Here is a 14,701-nt window from a genome sequence, read left to right as displayed (position 1 = left end):
GATTATTGTTTTTATCACATGTAATGAACATACTGATAACTGTCATGTTCTGTTGTGCATAGCTCAAATCTCCAACTGTAATGGAGAACTTGGTTTCTACCAACAAAAAATTGCAAGTATTTCAATTGGTGTTGCCTTTTATAAATATATGTTGGGTTAATCAATTGATCTTGTTTTTTCTAAGTCTCCTCTTTTCTATAGAATGTTTTTGCTGCATTTTATTTGCCCTAATCATTCACTGTCATCCATGCTGCTGTTACATTGTATTACATTGTACGGTATTTGAGATTATGTTGAATTTAGTTTGAAACAATTATGTACACACTGATGCTAATCGTGTACTGTAAATATAGGAAAATACAGCACTATAGTGTGTTTAGTATGTGGACTATCAAAGTTCAGTGATGTCCTCAGAAGTGAATACATGAAAAAAGTTGGGTTAGAGTGTCTACAGGCAAGACACACACATGTCCTTTGATACAAAAGTTTAATTTAAATATCGTTAGGCAGATGATGCCATTCATCACATCCACAGGTCTCATTGTGTTTATTGCTCTCACAATTACAGCATACGGATTACACTGCTCTTTATAAGACGGCACAATGGTGAGAACAGGGGGAATTGCTCTTTAAAAAGACAACCCTATGATTTACTGCTCAACTTTCCTAGGATATATCCTCTATTCTCATACTCTTATTTGATACAATTACAAGTAACACCTTCAAATCTAACTTACTTCCAGTAATAAGGCATTATCCAGTGTTATCCCTTCCTCTTAAGTCATCACCCATGGAATGATTACAAAGCGATATGCTCAACACCGGAAACATTTTCACCCACAGAGAATCTTTACCTTCTTCAACAGCAGCTCAAAACCGCTAACCACTCCTGACCACAGAGACTGCATAGACAGCACACATCTACTCCCCATTGGGACAAGAAGAGGGAAATCAAGCCAAGCAGAAAAATGACCATCTTGGAAATGATTCTCAAATGAAAGGCCTCTTTTCTTGAGACCAAAAGCCTCACAAGGTAGTCACAAATACAAAAAGTGCATCAGAAATATTCATTTAGAGAGGCTTTGCCCTTCTCTATAGAATACAATTAATACTTTATGGCACTGTACAATCATTGGCACTTGTGCATTGTGCATTAAAAATATGAAGCTGCTGTGCAGAATTCCTCCACACAGTAGAAATTCACATGTGTGTGGGGGGTCACCATAGGTCTTTGGCTCAATTAACCTTTGGGCTCATTGTCCCAAAAATAAAGTGGTACCCTCCTATTGCATAGCTTGTGCATTTGGCATATTACGGGGACTTCAAGAGTGTAGGGGAAATTATGTGAATACATGAGTGAAACAACACATCAGCACCTCTTATAAATTCTACAGCTCTTTTTGGTGGAATTTCCCCCCCTCTGAACCGAGAAAACGCCCAAAGCACAAGGACGTCACTGAGTAAAATGGAAATAGGAAAAAAAAGGCACACTTAGTGTAACCCTGCCCAACCAAGGTAGCTGAAACAGCAGCAGGGTAAGGTGTCTATTCTTCAAACCTGCCATTTCCTGAGACAAAATTGTGCTTATGTGTGTGCGTGTGAGAGAGAATGCAGAGAGCAAAGGTTTCTGTGTCAAACATGCTCGTCTGTAGAGTTAGCAGTCCAGAGACGATCCAACCCGATCACCACGGGGAGGTTCAGGGCAAGGGAGCAGAGGGGTCTGTTCATGCTGCAAAAGTTCAGAGCTCCAACAGGAAACCCCCACCTCCTCCTCTCACTCCATCCTTTCATTGGATGTGCAGGACATCACTCTCTTTCAGGCCGGAGCGGGTCTTGTATTTGTCAAAAAGGCACTGGAGAGACCTGATGTACATTGCATGGTAGAGATCCACCATCTCTTCAGTTGGATCCTCAATTTTTGGCACTGTGATCGGCTCCCCAACTATAAAAAAACAACAACAAAAACATGCAGAAGTGAATGAAACAAATCCAACATAAAAAGGCTGAAAATGTTTGAACAAGTGTTAACCATTAATGCACCCTGGTGGCTGGAAGAAGCAAATATTGACAGTGGCTGTTCAGTTCATCTGTGCTGTTTAAATCTGACCAAACACTTAAACCAAACAGCAGCAGACAAACTTACCGATGGTGGTGATTGGGTTGCAAAAAGGCACGATGCCCCAGGAGTTTCCAAAGAAGAGGCCACATCCATGGAAAAGACACGGGGCAAAGCCTATGATCTTCTGTAGTTTCTTCTGGAGATATCTCCAGTAGCTTCCCTCCTCAAAGATCACCTGCTTGTAGGCGTCGTTCTCTCCGAAGGAGTAGACTGGAACCAGGTCAGACCTGAGGGGAATGGTTAATGGACTGCATTTATATCGTGCACTGACACAGTCACGCACATATTCACACAGCGCTTCTATGTGCGGTTCTTTTTCTATTCATACATGGTCGGCACAGGTGTTAGGGGCAATTTGGGGTTTCACTATCTTGCCCAGACTAAGAATTATCTTTAAGACATTTTAGTTTTTTACTGTATCTGGATTGTGGGGATTCAAAGTCCTAAGAGCTAAAACTGTCATTATCGTAAACACAGGATAAGATAATTATTATGAAATAATTTTATGAAGCATAAAAAATGCTTTCCTTTCCCCTTGTGGGACTTCAAGTCAGGTGTTTCGTCCTACTTGCCGTCTGAAAAATGGATTTAAAAACAGAAACCTTCTTATGACTGGTTTCAAAATCACATAGCTTACACCAAAACTGTAAAAGCTCCATAAAGTGAACATAAAGTGAACTCAATTCATAGTCTGGGATTATTTCAGTTGGAATGCTAACCTGGTTGTTATGAGTGAAGTTCTGCATAACATGTCTTTTCTAGCAAACTCTAAGCTTCTTTGGACAAGGTGCACCCAGTGATAATCCTCAGCAATATCTGAAAGGGAATCTGGCGTGTTTGGGTCTGCCACATAACCTTTAAAGGGATAGTTCACACATTATATACTCACAACTATGCCTAAATGTCCGCTGTGATTAACGCACGAACATGGATCCAGAGCAGGATATCAGGCTTACGGACACTTAAGTGACACCACAGGAGCAGCATGGAGGCATGTTTGTTTTTTTTCCTGTTGTTTTTTTAAAGTTTTGAAGAAGTGGTCGCCAGTTACTTCAATTGTATTGGATTTGGCTGCTACACTGCTTACCCCTGAAACTCCAAAAGTGTTTTGTGAACTCAAACAATTCACCCACCCCTGCATTGGCATAGTGGTGAGTAGATAATGAGTGAGTTCTCGGGTGAACTATCCCTTTAACGTGATAAATGTACTGCTGTGCCCAGCCTGGCACAGGCAGTCAGACCCATAGATCCTTCCAAAAGGGCACGGCATGCCACAAGGAGCTCAAGGCTTAATGAGGGGCAACACTGCACATCCATAAAAATGTGTTAATGTTATCTGTGAGGTAATGTCAACCTTTCTGGGTGTAATAAATCTGGGGTTATAATTATTCCAATAACTCACTACAGCCCTGAGAGTTATATTTAATCCGCACGTGCCCTTGTGTTTGCATGTTGTGCTGCCAGCTCACCCTTTCTGCAGGGCCAGCCTCACGAAGCCTCTACGGTTCTTCAGGTGGACAATGTTCATGCCCTGTGTACAGTGCAGAGACTCGGCTGCACCTCCGACAACGATGATCACAGCGTTTCCTGTCCCGTTATGCGTCAGCAGGTAGTCGATGGAGTTCCTGTTCACTGGACAGATACCTGAGAGGGACAAACGAAGAGATCATTGAAATTGCAGTAAATAGGCTCAAAAGGCAAATTTATTGTAATAGTAGATCTGTTCTCTTTTATACTACAGCATATTTGGGACGTTGTAGGTTAATAACCCTAAAGGCTATGGCTGATGGAGTGATGCAATTTTCTGAGAATTTTGTTTTCCAATTTTCCAATTTTTATATCATAAAGATCCAAAATCAGATAATCCCTGAGATTTTTGTGATTAATGTTCCCTGATTTTGCAGGAGAAAAAGTTAGTTTCTTTCAGTCAAGGAACCACAGGGCTTCACGACCCAGGTTTTATCATCCTGATCACACAGCAGATGTACATTTGTAAAACTGTGCAAGTGCTAGTTTTTGTATGTCTACCTATAAGGCAGTCAATATTATAATTCTAAGTGCTTTGGACTTTACTTAGTGTCTATTATCTGAGCAGAATTTAACCAACCTTCATAAGAACTGACTGCAGCCCAAAAAACAACCTCTGTTGTTTAGTTTTTTTTAAACAGCAGAGGTTTTGTTGATAAGACTGATGCACGACTCATTACAAAAAGATGACAGAGAACTAACTTATCAACAACAATAACTTATCTTCCAGTGAAGCCTTTTGAAGCAACACGGGCGATGGCCTACAGTAACCTAGGAGAGGATGTACCGTACCCAGCAAACAGCTTCTTAGAACAGAACAGAGACCTATCAATCAGTAAAACCCAGCACAACCAAGTAAACAGAAGCCATATCAACTGTGCAATAGGACAAAGGTCAGCTCTGTTTCAGATACAGTTATCATTGCTACCAGACGTTTCACGAGTCCAAAAGAGACCCCACGGCTTCTCAAAGCGTCTCACCTCCAGACATCAGGTAGTCTCGAAGCACAGGCATGCGGAAATTTCCGGCCAGCGTCGCCAGGGAGGGCTTGATGCCCGGGAATTTCTTGGAGAAGCCAGTGGCTTCAGTCCCAAAGTTGCAGAAAGCGCCGAAACACAGGATGCCGTGAGGGTGGTAGCCAAATATGTAGTTCCGGCTGGGCAGCAGGTTGTGGGTTTTAATGAGCTGAAAGACAACGGCACAAAGACGACCAAGTGAGAGGCTGATCTCAATATGAGGCACACAGTGCTCACATAGCAGATAGGAGACATCTCAGTAAGCAATATGGCTCAAAGGCAAGAGGGCAGAAGCAGTGCAGTTTGCAACGTGTATTCTAACATATACTATACTATAAGTGTGTATTGTTTTCTGCCTTATTCAATTATATTCCTGCATTTTTGGTGGTAACCTCTATACTACTGACTGACGGTCAATCAAAAAACCCCAAACATTACATTTTCATTTAATAAAAATGACAAAAGCAAAAACTGTCTAAATCTGTGAACCTGCAGAATCTCATAAGACACTTTGTCTTATGAGATCCCCGCTGTAGATTTAGATCCATCAGTGTGTACACAAAGCTGCCTTGGGAGCTGCTCAAACAACAGTTGCATAACCACATTAGCAAATGAGCTCACATTCAAGATCCCATTAGCACCACAGGACACCTGAATGGCTGCCATGGTAGTGGTCAAGGATTACAGTGGGATCAGGGAGACCAGTGGATTTAACACCTTGTCTACTTAGGAGACAGTAAAGAGTCGGAGGCTACACTCACAGAGATTCACTGGTTGCTGCAGGAACGACAGAAGAGTCTTTGTTTCTGGAGCTGAAGCAAACTTGCCCACATGTTCACGTAACAGTCACACTGCAGATTTCCTGCAGGCCTCACTTTGATTTTAAGGCTGCTTCAGACTTTGACCAGTTGGTTTCCAACTCATGAATACCAGTCAGAGGTTCATGATATACAGAGAATTCCACTGATGCAAAGGTTTGGTTGAAAACTTTCTGTTGCTGTGAGAAGTTTATGTGAGTGGAGGAGATGAAGTGTTCTCCAAAAGGCATAAAATGAAAGATAAAATGGGTCTATTTGAATATTTCAAGCAAGTTTATTGTTTTACACAGTCTTAGAGTGAAACTAATTTAATACGCGAAAGAGATTTTAAGTCTCAGATACTTTTTTTACCAAGTTCTCAGAACTTAATTGTCTTGTGACTTTCGTTCACAATCACCAGGAAAGACAAAATGATAAGATTGTAAAGCTACGACAACTCCTGAAAATAAGCTCCACTAAGCAGCAGGCGAATAAATAAGTGACGCCCACAAAACAGGAAGGAAGCAGAGTGTTTTCTGGTGACTGTTTCTACAGTTTGAAACAAATTTACAAATTGCAGTTAAGGAGAGGTCAAACTGAAATCTGGTATACAGAGAAAACTTTCAGAGAGAAATGCACTTAACATTATCGATCTGTGGATAGACCTCAAAAGAGCAGGAGGGACGAGACGCCCTAAGAGTCTCAGAAAAATGTGTCTTTTCTAAAGAGGAATGGGCAAAATAACTGCAAGACTCTCAGCTGCTACAAAAAGTGTTTACAAGCTGTGATACCTGCCAAAGGCTGTGTTACTAATACTGACCATGCCTCTTGAGATCAGATCATTTTTCCTCACTTCACTTTAACAGATGTAGACTATGGTTATTTTGAGCTACGAGTCGTCACTGAATGAACTTTTAACTCACTCAAGCAGATTAAGTTTTATCTACACACATCAGAACATGTTAGCAAATAAAAACATTTATTTGCTAACATGGTATCAAGCTCCTGAGGGACAAATGAATGATCTCATCAACCCAGTGAGACAAACAGCTACATGGTAAGCACAGTGCCGATCAATGTGATGGACAAAGTTCAGCTGCAGAAAGTAGGACTTTGCCTGCAGCCTTCTGTAGTTCCTATTCTCTCTATGGTACATAAACTCATCAGGGCCTGAGCACTGAATTGATTTGCTCACTTAAACACAGTGAGTGATTCAGATTATCAAGAGGAGAAATGATAAGTGTGAAACAGTCTGAGGAAGGGGACAAATGAAAGTGTGACCAACTACCAGAGGAAGGCTCATTAGATCTAATAAATGATTATACATGGATTAACTCTAATGTCGGTGACTACACTTACAGGGATGAGCTGTTGGGACAGTGACAATATCTGTAACAGACACTAAGGAGGTTATGTTTTCACCCCTGTCCCTTAGATTGTTTGATTGTAAGTAAGAGTATGCCAAAACTACAGGATGAAACTGGGTGGAAGGGTGTGGTTGGGCCTTATTTTGTTTAACCATCATCAGAAACATTCAGTTTAGGGTAAAAGAGAAAAAAAGAAAAGCAGCAAAAATCATCTCACTGGAGAAGCTGGAACCATAAAACATTTGGCTTTTTTGTTTAAAATATCTAACGATCCAACTGATTAGTTGCTGGTGATCCAGTAATTGATTAATGATAAGTCACTGCACCCCTAGTCTGTACAAAAGTGATGAGTCAATAAAATCCTATGATGACTGAATCATGCAGAATATGTCTGAGGACAAAGATCCTCCCTTGAACTTTGTACTGACAGTTTAATCATGCACAGCTATGGTACAGACAGCTCCTGCATGCTGTGTGTATGTGGTTAACGCCTTTGTGAAAACATGCACCCTCTCATGCACAGACGCTCAGGGGCACAATAAGCCCGGGACAGCTCCTCAGCCTATCAGGAGGGACAAAGTTTAAAAGTCACAACCAGCGTCAGGCCCTCGTCTTAATCAACACGGGACAAGGAGCAGCATGGAGCAGACAGCTGACACCCGATCAAACCCTGATAAGGTTATGTAATGTTAAAGCTGTGCACGGCTGGAAATTGACGAGCTTGCTTAATGGCACACATTATGTTCATGAGTCAAGCACATTTCATGGTTTGTGAATGACGGCAATCCTGGCGCCTTTGTGCCTCTGTACTGCCCATGAAGACTGGGGCTGGAGAATTAGCCAAGAAACTGACCCTGATTGGGAAGTAGTCTCGGAAATACGTCCACACTGTCCAGCTCCTCACCCAGGACGACCTCCTTCCACCTGAGGGGGACAGAACAAATTCTTTTAAAAATTCTGGTCTTAATACAATCTTCATACTTCCCCATGCATGTCCAAAACAGTTTTTAGCCACTGTGATTTAACTGGTTTCAGCATTTATATTGTATAACATATACAGTATATAAGGCATCACTATTATATCATTATAAACTGAAACTCTGTTGGAGTTTATCTAACTGAGGAAAGCAATATTAAGAGTTCGCTAAAAACATAGTGCTTTATCATTTCTGTTTGATAAGATACATGAAGAATCAATCAATTGTTGTCTATACATTTTCAATTGATCAACTAAGTGTTTTCAGCTCTGCAGTTCCATGTATAAACCCCCTACTTCCTTTGTATGAAGCCCACAAAGGTGCATCATCCAACTGACTCTCTGAGAAAAATTCTGACCAACAGCTTCTCATGCATTGTGCCTGTACATTTTCACAGATCGTTTTTCATCCTCACAAAGGGGAAATAATTAAAAGAATATCTGATAGAATGCATTGCCTCGCTTTGGGGTGTTCCAGTCAAAGATGAGCCAGGCCGTGTAAGTGGCAGCGATAAGCCAGCAATCAGTGCAGAACATGTAGATCAGCAGCACAGTGCAGGCAGCACCTGGGTAGAGAGAAGAAAAAAAATACATTTAGTTTAAAGTTTTAAAATGGCTAAAATATTCTGTTCAAGGCCAGAACCTTTATCAAGGCCCAGAGGCCACGTGTGTGTGTGTGTGCCCCTTAGTGTTTTGGCCTTCTCCCCATGAGCCTAATGAGTCTACAAGCTCACTCCACTGGGTCTCTAGGCTTCTTACGGCTTAAGGGAAATGCAAACACAAACGCCCACACACAAACACATTTACCCAAGGCGAGGAAGCTGATGACCCACTGCAGCACTGAGAGGACCTGCAGATGTTTCTCCATCTTGGATCTGCAGGGCCAGAACGCCACTGGCAGGTCCTGCAGGGCAGAGAGGATACTGGAGCCGGTCCCTGGAGAAGCACAGGTGTGAGAGGAGGGTTAGTTTCATCATAGCTTTCCAGAAGATTACTGTAGAGACACTTGCAGGAGCTTAAATCGATGAGAGTGACTGAGGTGACGTTAAAATGCAGTTAAAACACTCCACGGTTAAACCAACCGGAGTGTGAACATGAAAGAAATAGTCCCACTGATGATTTCCAAGAAAAACTGTGTCAAACAGGGTGACCAAGCGTCAGCCACACACACACACACGCACACACACACACACACTTGAGCATCCGCTACTCACCAGCTCTTTTCAGTCACCGGCCCATAAAACGACGCAGCTACATATGAGTAGACATTGCATGTGCAGAGCGGGAGCACGAAGTAACGTTAAGAGATACATTAAGAGCGGCTGAAGCTACGGTCAAGCTCGCACCACCGAGAGAGCCATGAAGAAGAAGAAGAAGAAGATCCCCCCCTCCAGGAAAACACTCTTCTAATCCAATATGTGCTCACTGAAAATAACCCAGCACCGAGCTGATGCTGGTAATACCTGTTAACTATCAAGCTGTGAATCCTTTACTCTGCTCACGTATGTGCCACAGCAGGCAAGGGTACACAGAGAGTAACCTGTTCGATTCCTCAATCTGCCAATAGACAGTATGTGTACAAGTCCTGCTCCGAGACACTTGGTCACTAAACCGAGAGGTGCACGAAAACCAGCAGGTCCTGAAGATGGAGCAGCCATAAAACCATAAGTCCACCTCAGTGAGTCTGCAACTGCAGAGCCGACTTTAAGCATAAATTCAATGATTAACAATAAATTATCTGTTTCATGTGAGAGTCTATCAACTCTGACATAAGTTGTATTAAAATGAGAGTTCCACTTTGACAGATGTTGACAGGTCACCAAGCCGTCACTGAAATCCCCCTTCTCGTATTTACAATCTCATACTCTCAAATCAAAAATGTAAGTAGCAGCAGAGTGTCAAAAAAAAAGAGGAGTTGCGGCAGGTCTAGACTGCTTCAGAAAATATTACTGGTATACAGTTATCAATAATATGACGTATACATATGCGTATACAAATCTATAAAAATAAATTTTAAGGTGAGGTAATTGGGTTAAAAGTGCCCTTCACAGAACACCACACGGAACTTTTTTTTAATTTTACTTCCGCAGCACTCTACAATATAATAAAATCAAAGGTATAATAATAATAATAATAATATGAATTAATATTCATATTATTATTGTGTTATCCCTTGTAAAGCGTCTCTCACCTTTGAGGACGCCTGAGTACGCAGCCAGAATGGTCTTCATGTCGGCTCCTGGGAGGAGGAGGGAGCCGGAGAGGAGACAACGCACTCAGACGTTAGCTCGCTGCCGGGAGGTCGGTGGTGAGGATGGTGGTGGAGGTGCTGCTCACCGCTCCACAGTCATGACTGCCGTCCTCTGCAAAGGGATCGAGGAGCCGAGCTGGTATATAAGGAGCGGGGGGAGGAGCCAGGAGGAGAGAGGGCCGTTAGGAGCAGTGAGGAGGGACAAGTGTGGAGGTCAGGACTTCTCTCTGTGCACATGCAGCAGCCACACTGACAGGCTGCTGCTGATCCTGCTGTTTAAATGCAGGTGCTCCCTCGGCTCAAAGGTGAAGAGCATCGCCCGGACTCACCTCCATACCAGGAGGAGACGTGTGTGGAGGAGGGAGAGGAGGAGGAGGAGACCCCGTCAGTCCAATCACCTGACCCACACCCACCGACTCACTACAGTGGCTGCAGGTCTGCACCACCTGCAAACTTCCACTTTGTGTCCGAGCTTTGCTTTTACATTTCAATCATTGTCAACATTCCTGACCCATGGTAGTTTGTCGTAGGTATTTTGGCTGTGACAATAATACAGTATTTCTGTTTTCAACACCATGTCCAATATTACTCACTATTGCATTGCATTTAATGTTTTAGTAACATGTGCAATATAACCACTATCATGTGCAATATTCATTTTCATTTTATAAGTTACAGTTAATGCCATGTTTTTGGTGTCATGCCCAATACAACCACTAGCCTGTGCAATATTACTTTTCATCATAATGGGCAATATATTATTTGATGTAATGTTTTTGGTATCATGTGCAATCCAACCACCATCACGTGCAGTTGTACTTTCATGCAATATTACTTTGCATCATCATGGACAATGTTATTTTGCATTATTATAATCATTTAAAAATTACGTTTATGATGCATTATTTTTACATTCATTCAAGTTACTTTTGATGTTATTCTATAAGACACTTTCACTTTACTTTTTAAAGTGCTTTGTCATTGCGAGAACTATGATTGGAACTGTAATTTGTTACATATTCAACAGTTAGCAACAGTAGGGTATTTATTTAGTGTTCAATTTATTGTTAGCATTGGCAGCATTTGTAGTCTTACACAATACAGCCCACAGTCCCCCAACACACACAGGCACACACACACACACACACACACACACACACACACCTGATGGACTCTAGGAAGCCACATTTGCACGACACCATGCTCAGTCAGTGGACTGGTCTGAGGTCTGTTTTAAGGCCTATACATTAGGAGGGCATACCCACCAGTTACAGGGAAGCGTTGTGGGTCAGTGGTTGTTGCCATGTGTGGTTGCAGCAGACCTCCTCTCTGGCTTTCTGTGGGGCTGACACACGTTGCTCCTTGCCAGCAGATTACTGAATGCTGTATGTTACTTATATTGCATATTAAATAGTACCGACATCTGAGGGTTGCATTTTATAAATCTCCTGCAGGTATTGTCTGCCCTGCTGTATGTAGCCTTCGACAGCGACTGAGTCTGCCAGCTGGCACTGCACACACACACACACCACACAAGGAACGGGCAAAGGTAGACATGTACAGCTGCAAAGCATGTTACAGTATGTTACATTGGCAAAGATAACATTGTATATGTAACACCTCAAGTACCTGTTTACACATCCTGGTTCAGCAGCTCTCATGTACAACCCACTTTATCTTTAGGGCGGATAGTCAATTATCTACTGTAAAGATAAGACCTGTTATTGTGTTTTCTTTGTCATTTTTCTGCTCAAAGAATCAAAAAATAAATCATGTTTTATTTTTCCTGTACAGATTTGTATGTGGTTCAATTCATCGATAATGCTTGTGCTCGTTTTCTCAAATATATACAGCATATTTGGACTAACTCAGAGAATCTCAACTCCATTTACAATTTGTTTTCTTCTGTGAAAAAGCCCAGATAAGATGTGACAGGAAGGATCCCCTGAACACTTCGGCTGTACTTTGACCACTTTCTTGAAAAATAAGTCAATAATATTGTTACCCTGACCTCATTCTTACCTGAGACCAAACAGTTATAACCTTTGAGCAGAGGGGTCCAAACAACACAAATATACATCCATCACAACAATGCTTAATATCAATGAGTTCCCTTTTAACACACTTTTTCAGCTGGTATGAGATGGTGATGGTCTGCATAGTTTTAGTGCCAGTTTTTTTTATTCTTACAGTATTTTCACAATAGTTTGTGTCTTTTGCGTCATAGTTCTTAAACCATTCCCTTAGTCAGCCTTTTTCTAAGAGCACCCTTTACACACATGCACACAAACACACACACACACACTTCTTGTCCAGACTGTGTTGAAAGCCAGCCATTTCATTTTGAAATATCAAATATTGCACTGTGATAGAAATAGTCTCTGCCAAAGTTCAGTCTTATCATGAGGGAACCTGATCCAACACCAGTCTGGTCTGACCCTTTAGTTCAGAGCCTATAAATCAATAAATAACCCACGTTTTTATATGTGAGTGTGTTTAATCTATTATGGTATAAAAAAGCTTTAATCATAATTGATGCCAAGCAACATTTCACATGAACAGATAAATATAAAGCTGAGAAGTTAAAGATCAATAATAAATTGTCTGTGTGTGTTTTTTATGTTGTTTTACATGTTACAAAACTTAATTCAGTTTTTGTGTAAAATAGTCTAATAAATTGCATGAATCCCATGAATGGAATAGAATTCAATTTTGAAACATTCTCATTCCCTTTCCCATGGAGAATGAGATGAATAGTATTATTACAGTAATATAGTTGAAACGGTACATAAGTAATATTTTCACTTTTACACTTATACATGATAGAGCTTATTTAAACTATGTTAAGTACAGTTGAGTAGTTTAGTTCAGTGGTTGCCAACCTGGGGTTATTGGATAAATCTGAGATAAAAGAAGACCAAACAGAGTTCTGCTTCACAAAGCTGTTGCTAAAAATATTGTATAATCTTATCGTTAATCAATGGGTTATTTTTTCGAAACATTCTCAGAAGTCTAACAGAGCAATGTCTTGTAATAGGAATGTATGCATTTGGGTATGTTTAATGAGAGAACAGACATATATGTGAAGCAATTAATGAACAAATGTATTTCTGTGGGTAATCTTGAAGCTTATGGGGGTTTGCTAAAGGAACTTAGAGATTAGATGATTTCCTCTATACTAAATCACTAAACAAAAGATTCACTGCAGGGCGTCCCTCAAGTGCCTGAAGCAGGTGGCTGCGAGGGCCTTTGTTTCCTATACAGGCCCGGGGCCTGGGTGTTGGTAAACAGAGACAAGGATCTCTGAGACATAAGTTTAACACCAGGAGTCAGATTGTCGTGCATAAAGATTCCATTCTCCAGCGCTCTGTGCCCATAATGCTAGTAAGTCAGACTTGTGAAACCTGACAAAGGAGCACGGCTGCAACCTTTTGTTTGGGAACATTTTGGTATCCACAATTAAAATGTTTCTTTATTTTCTGTTTTCTTCTTCTACACCACACTGTAAAGAAACTTTATGAACACAAAGCACAAGTGAACAATTTAGATTCAGTATACCAACACTTTGTGACAATGATTCTTTTGAAGTCATGATTCCTAGAACCGTTTAACCACAGTCCCAGTTTATCAAATTAATTGTTTCACTCAGTTTCTACTAAAAACTTATTTTTGACTTCTAACCTGCTGCAGTTTATCCCCAAAAGGTTGAACTGATACCACGTCCAGTATTTATAGGTACCAGGCTCTGAACTGTTTGTGGTTGAAACCAGTCATATGGACCTTGACATGAGGCTTGTGTTAAAATGAGTGGTATAATTGTTTTTGATATCATCATCCAGTTTTCAGTACACTCCACTGCTGATATTTTGTATTCTTCCTGTTACTGATGGTTCAAATGTCTATTTTGACCAACATTTTTCTTTATTGTGAAAATCTGTCATGATGTGATGAGTTCAAGTCTGCTTTTCAACGTTCTTACTGTTTTTTCTGTATGTGTTAGAATATGCAGCACCCCAATGAATCTTAGACATCTTGGGTTCGCATCCCATGTTCTTAGGTGATAAATATATGCAGTGTACTGCATCTGTAGAGTAGATAGACAATCACATGACTTTCTGTACTTTGACCACAAAAATACGTCAATAATGTATTGACCTTGACCTCGCTCACACCCAGCGTAGAGAAACCTGGAACCAAACAGTGAACAGCTGTGTCAAAACAACTGGTTCCACTGTGATTTATGAATATACATCCCATCACATTAATGCTCTTAATATCAATGGGTGTCATGAGACTTAAAGCCTGGTCCGTTGATTTGCATCGGTTTTGTCACGTTACCATTGCAGTTAACCCTGTGAAGTTGATAGGTCTGTTGTGACTGGGAACACACCAACACATACATCACTCTCCCTGACTTGACTGGTTTAAGCTGGTCTGAGATGGCAACCGATCTCTTACCGTTTATCGCCTGTGTTTATTCCACTGTGCCAGAGGCAGCCAGTGGCAGGAGGCATTATGTTTTCAGGCTGTCCATCTGTCCGTAGAACACAATGTATCAAGAACACCTTTCCTCTTAAAATTTTGACCAAACATTCACTCAAACTAAAATAATTGATTAGATTTTGGTATTCAGAGGTCAAGACCAGTG

The 14,701-nt window shown here is 41.1% G+C and overlaps 1 protein-coding gene across 1 annotated transcript; it reads right to left on the bottom strand.

Annotated features, from left to right (window-relative positions):
- Positions 1-473: 473 nt before the first annotated feature.
- Positions 474-10,294, bottom strand: LOC133019287 (diacylglycerol O-acyltransferase 2-like). Its single transcript, XM_061085701.1, has 8 exons — positions 9,994-10,294; positions 8,610-8,738; positions 8,261-8,368; positions 7,680-7,750; positions 4,627-4,831; positions 3,589-3,763; positions 2,144-2,346; positions 474-1,942 (listed from the first exon to the last, which is right to left on the bottom strand). The coding sequence occupies exons 1-8, from the start codon at positions 10,031-10,033 to the stop codon at positions 1,788-1,790; spliced, it is 1,086 nt and encodes a 361-aa protein (XP_060941684.1). The 5' UTR covers positions 10,034-10,294; the 3' UTR covers positions 474-1,787.
- Positions 10,295-14,701: the final 4,407 nt, after the last annotated feature.

Source organism: Limanda limanda, chromosome 14 (assembly GCF_963576545.1).
Source record: "Limanda limanda chromosome 14, fLimLim1.1, whole genome shotgun sequence".
In the NCBI taxonomy this organism is placed as follows: Eukaryota; Metazoa; Chordata; class Actinopteri; order Pleuronectiformes; family Pleuronectidae; genus Limanda; species Limanda limanda.
Note: the sequence above shows the minus strand (reverse complement) of the source record. Positions and strands in the feature narration are given on the sequence as shown.

Coding starts and splice junctions, on each gene's coding strand:
- LOC133019287 (XM_061085701.1), bottom strand. CDS start 10,033: ATGAAGACCATTCTGGCTGCGTACTCAGGCGTCCTCAAAG. Junction 8,739..9,993: donor GTACTCAGGCGTCCTCAAAG/GTGAGAGACGCT, acceptor GTGCTTCTCCAG/GGACCGGCTCCAGTATCCTC. Junction 7,751..8,260: donor CTGGAACACCCCAAAGCGAG/GCAATGCATTCT, acceptor TGTCCCCCTCAG/GTGGAAGGAGGTCGTCCTGG.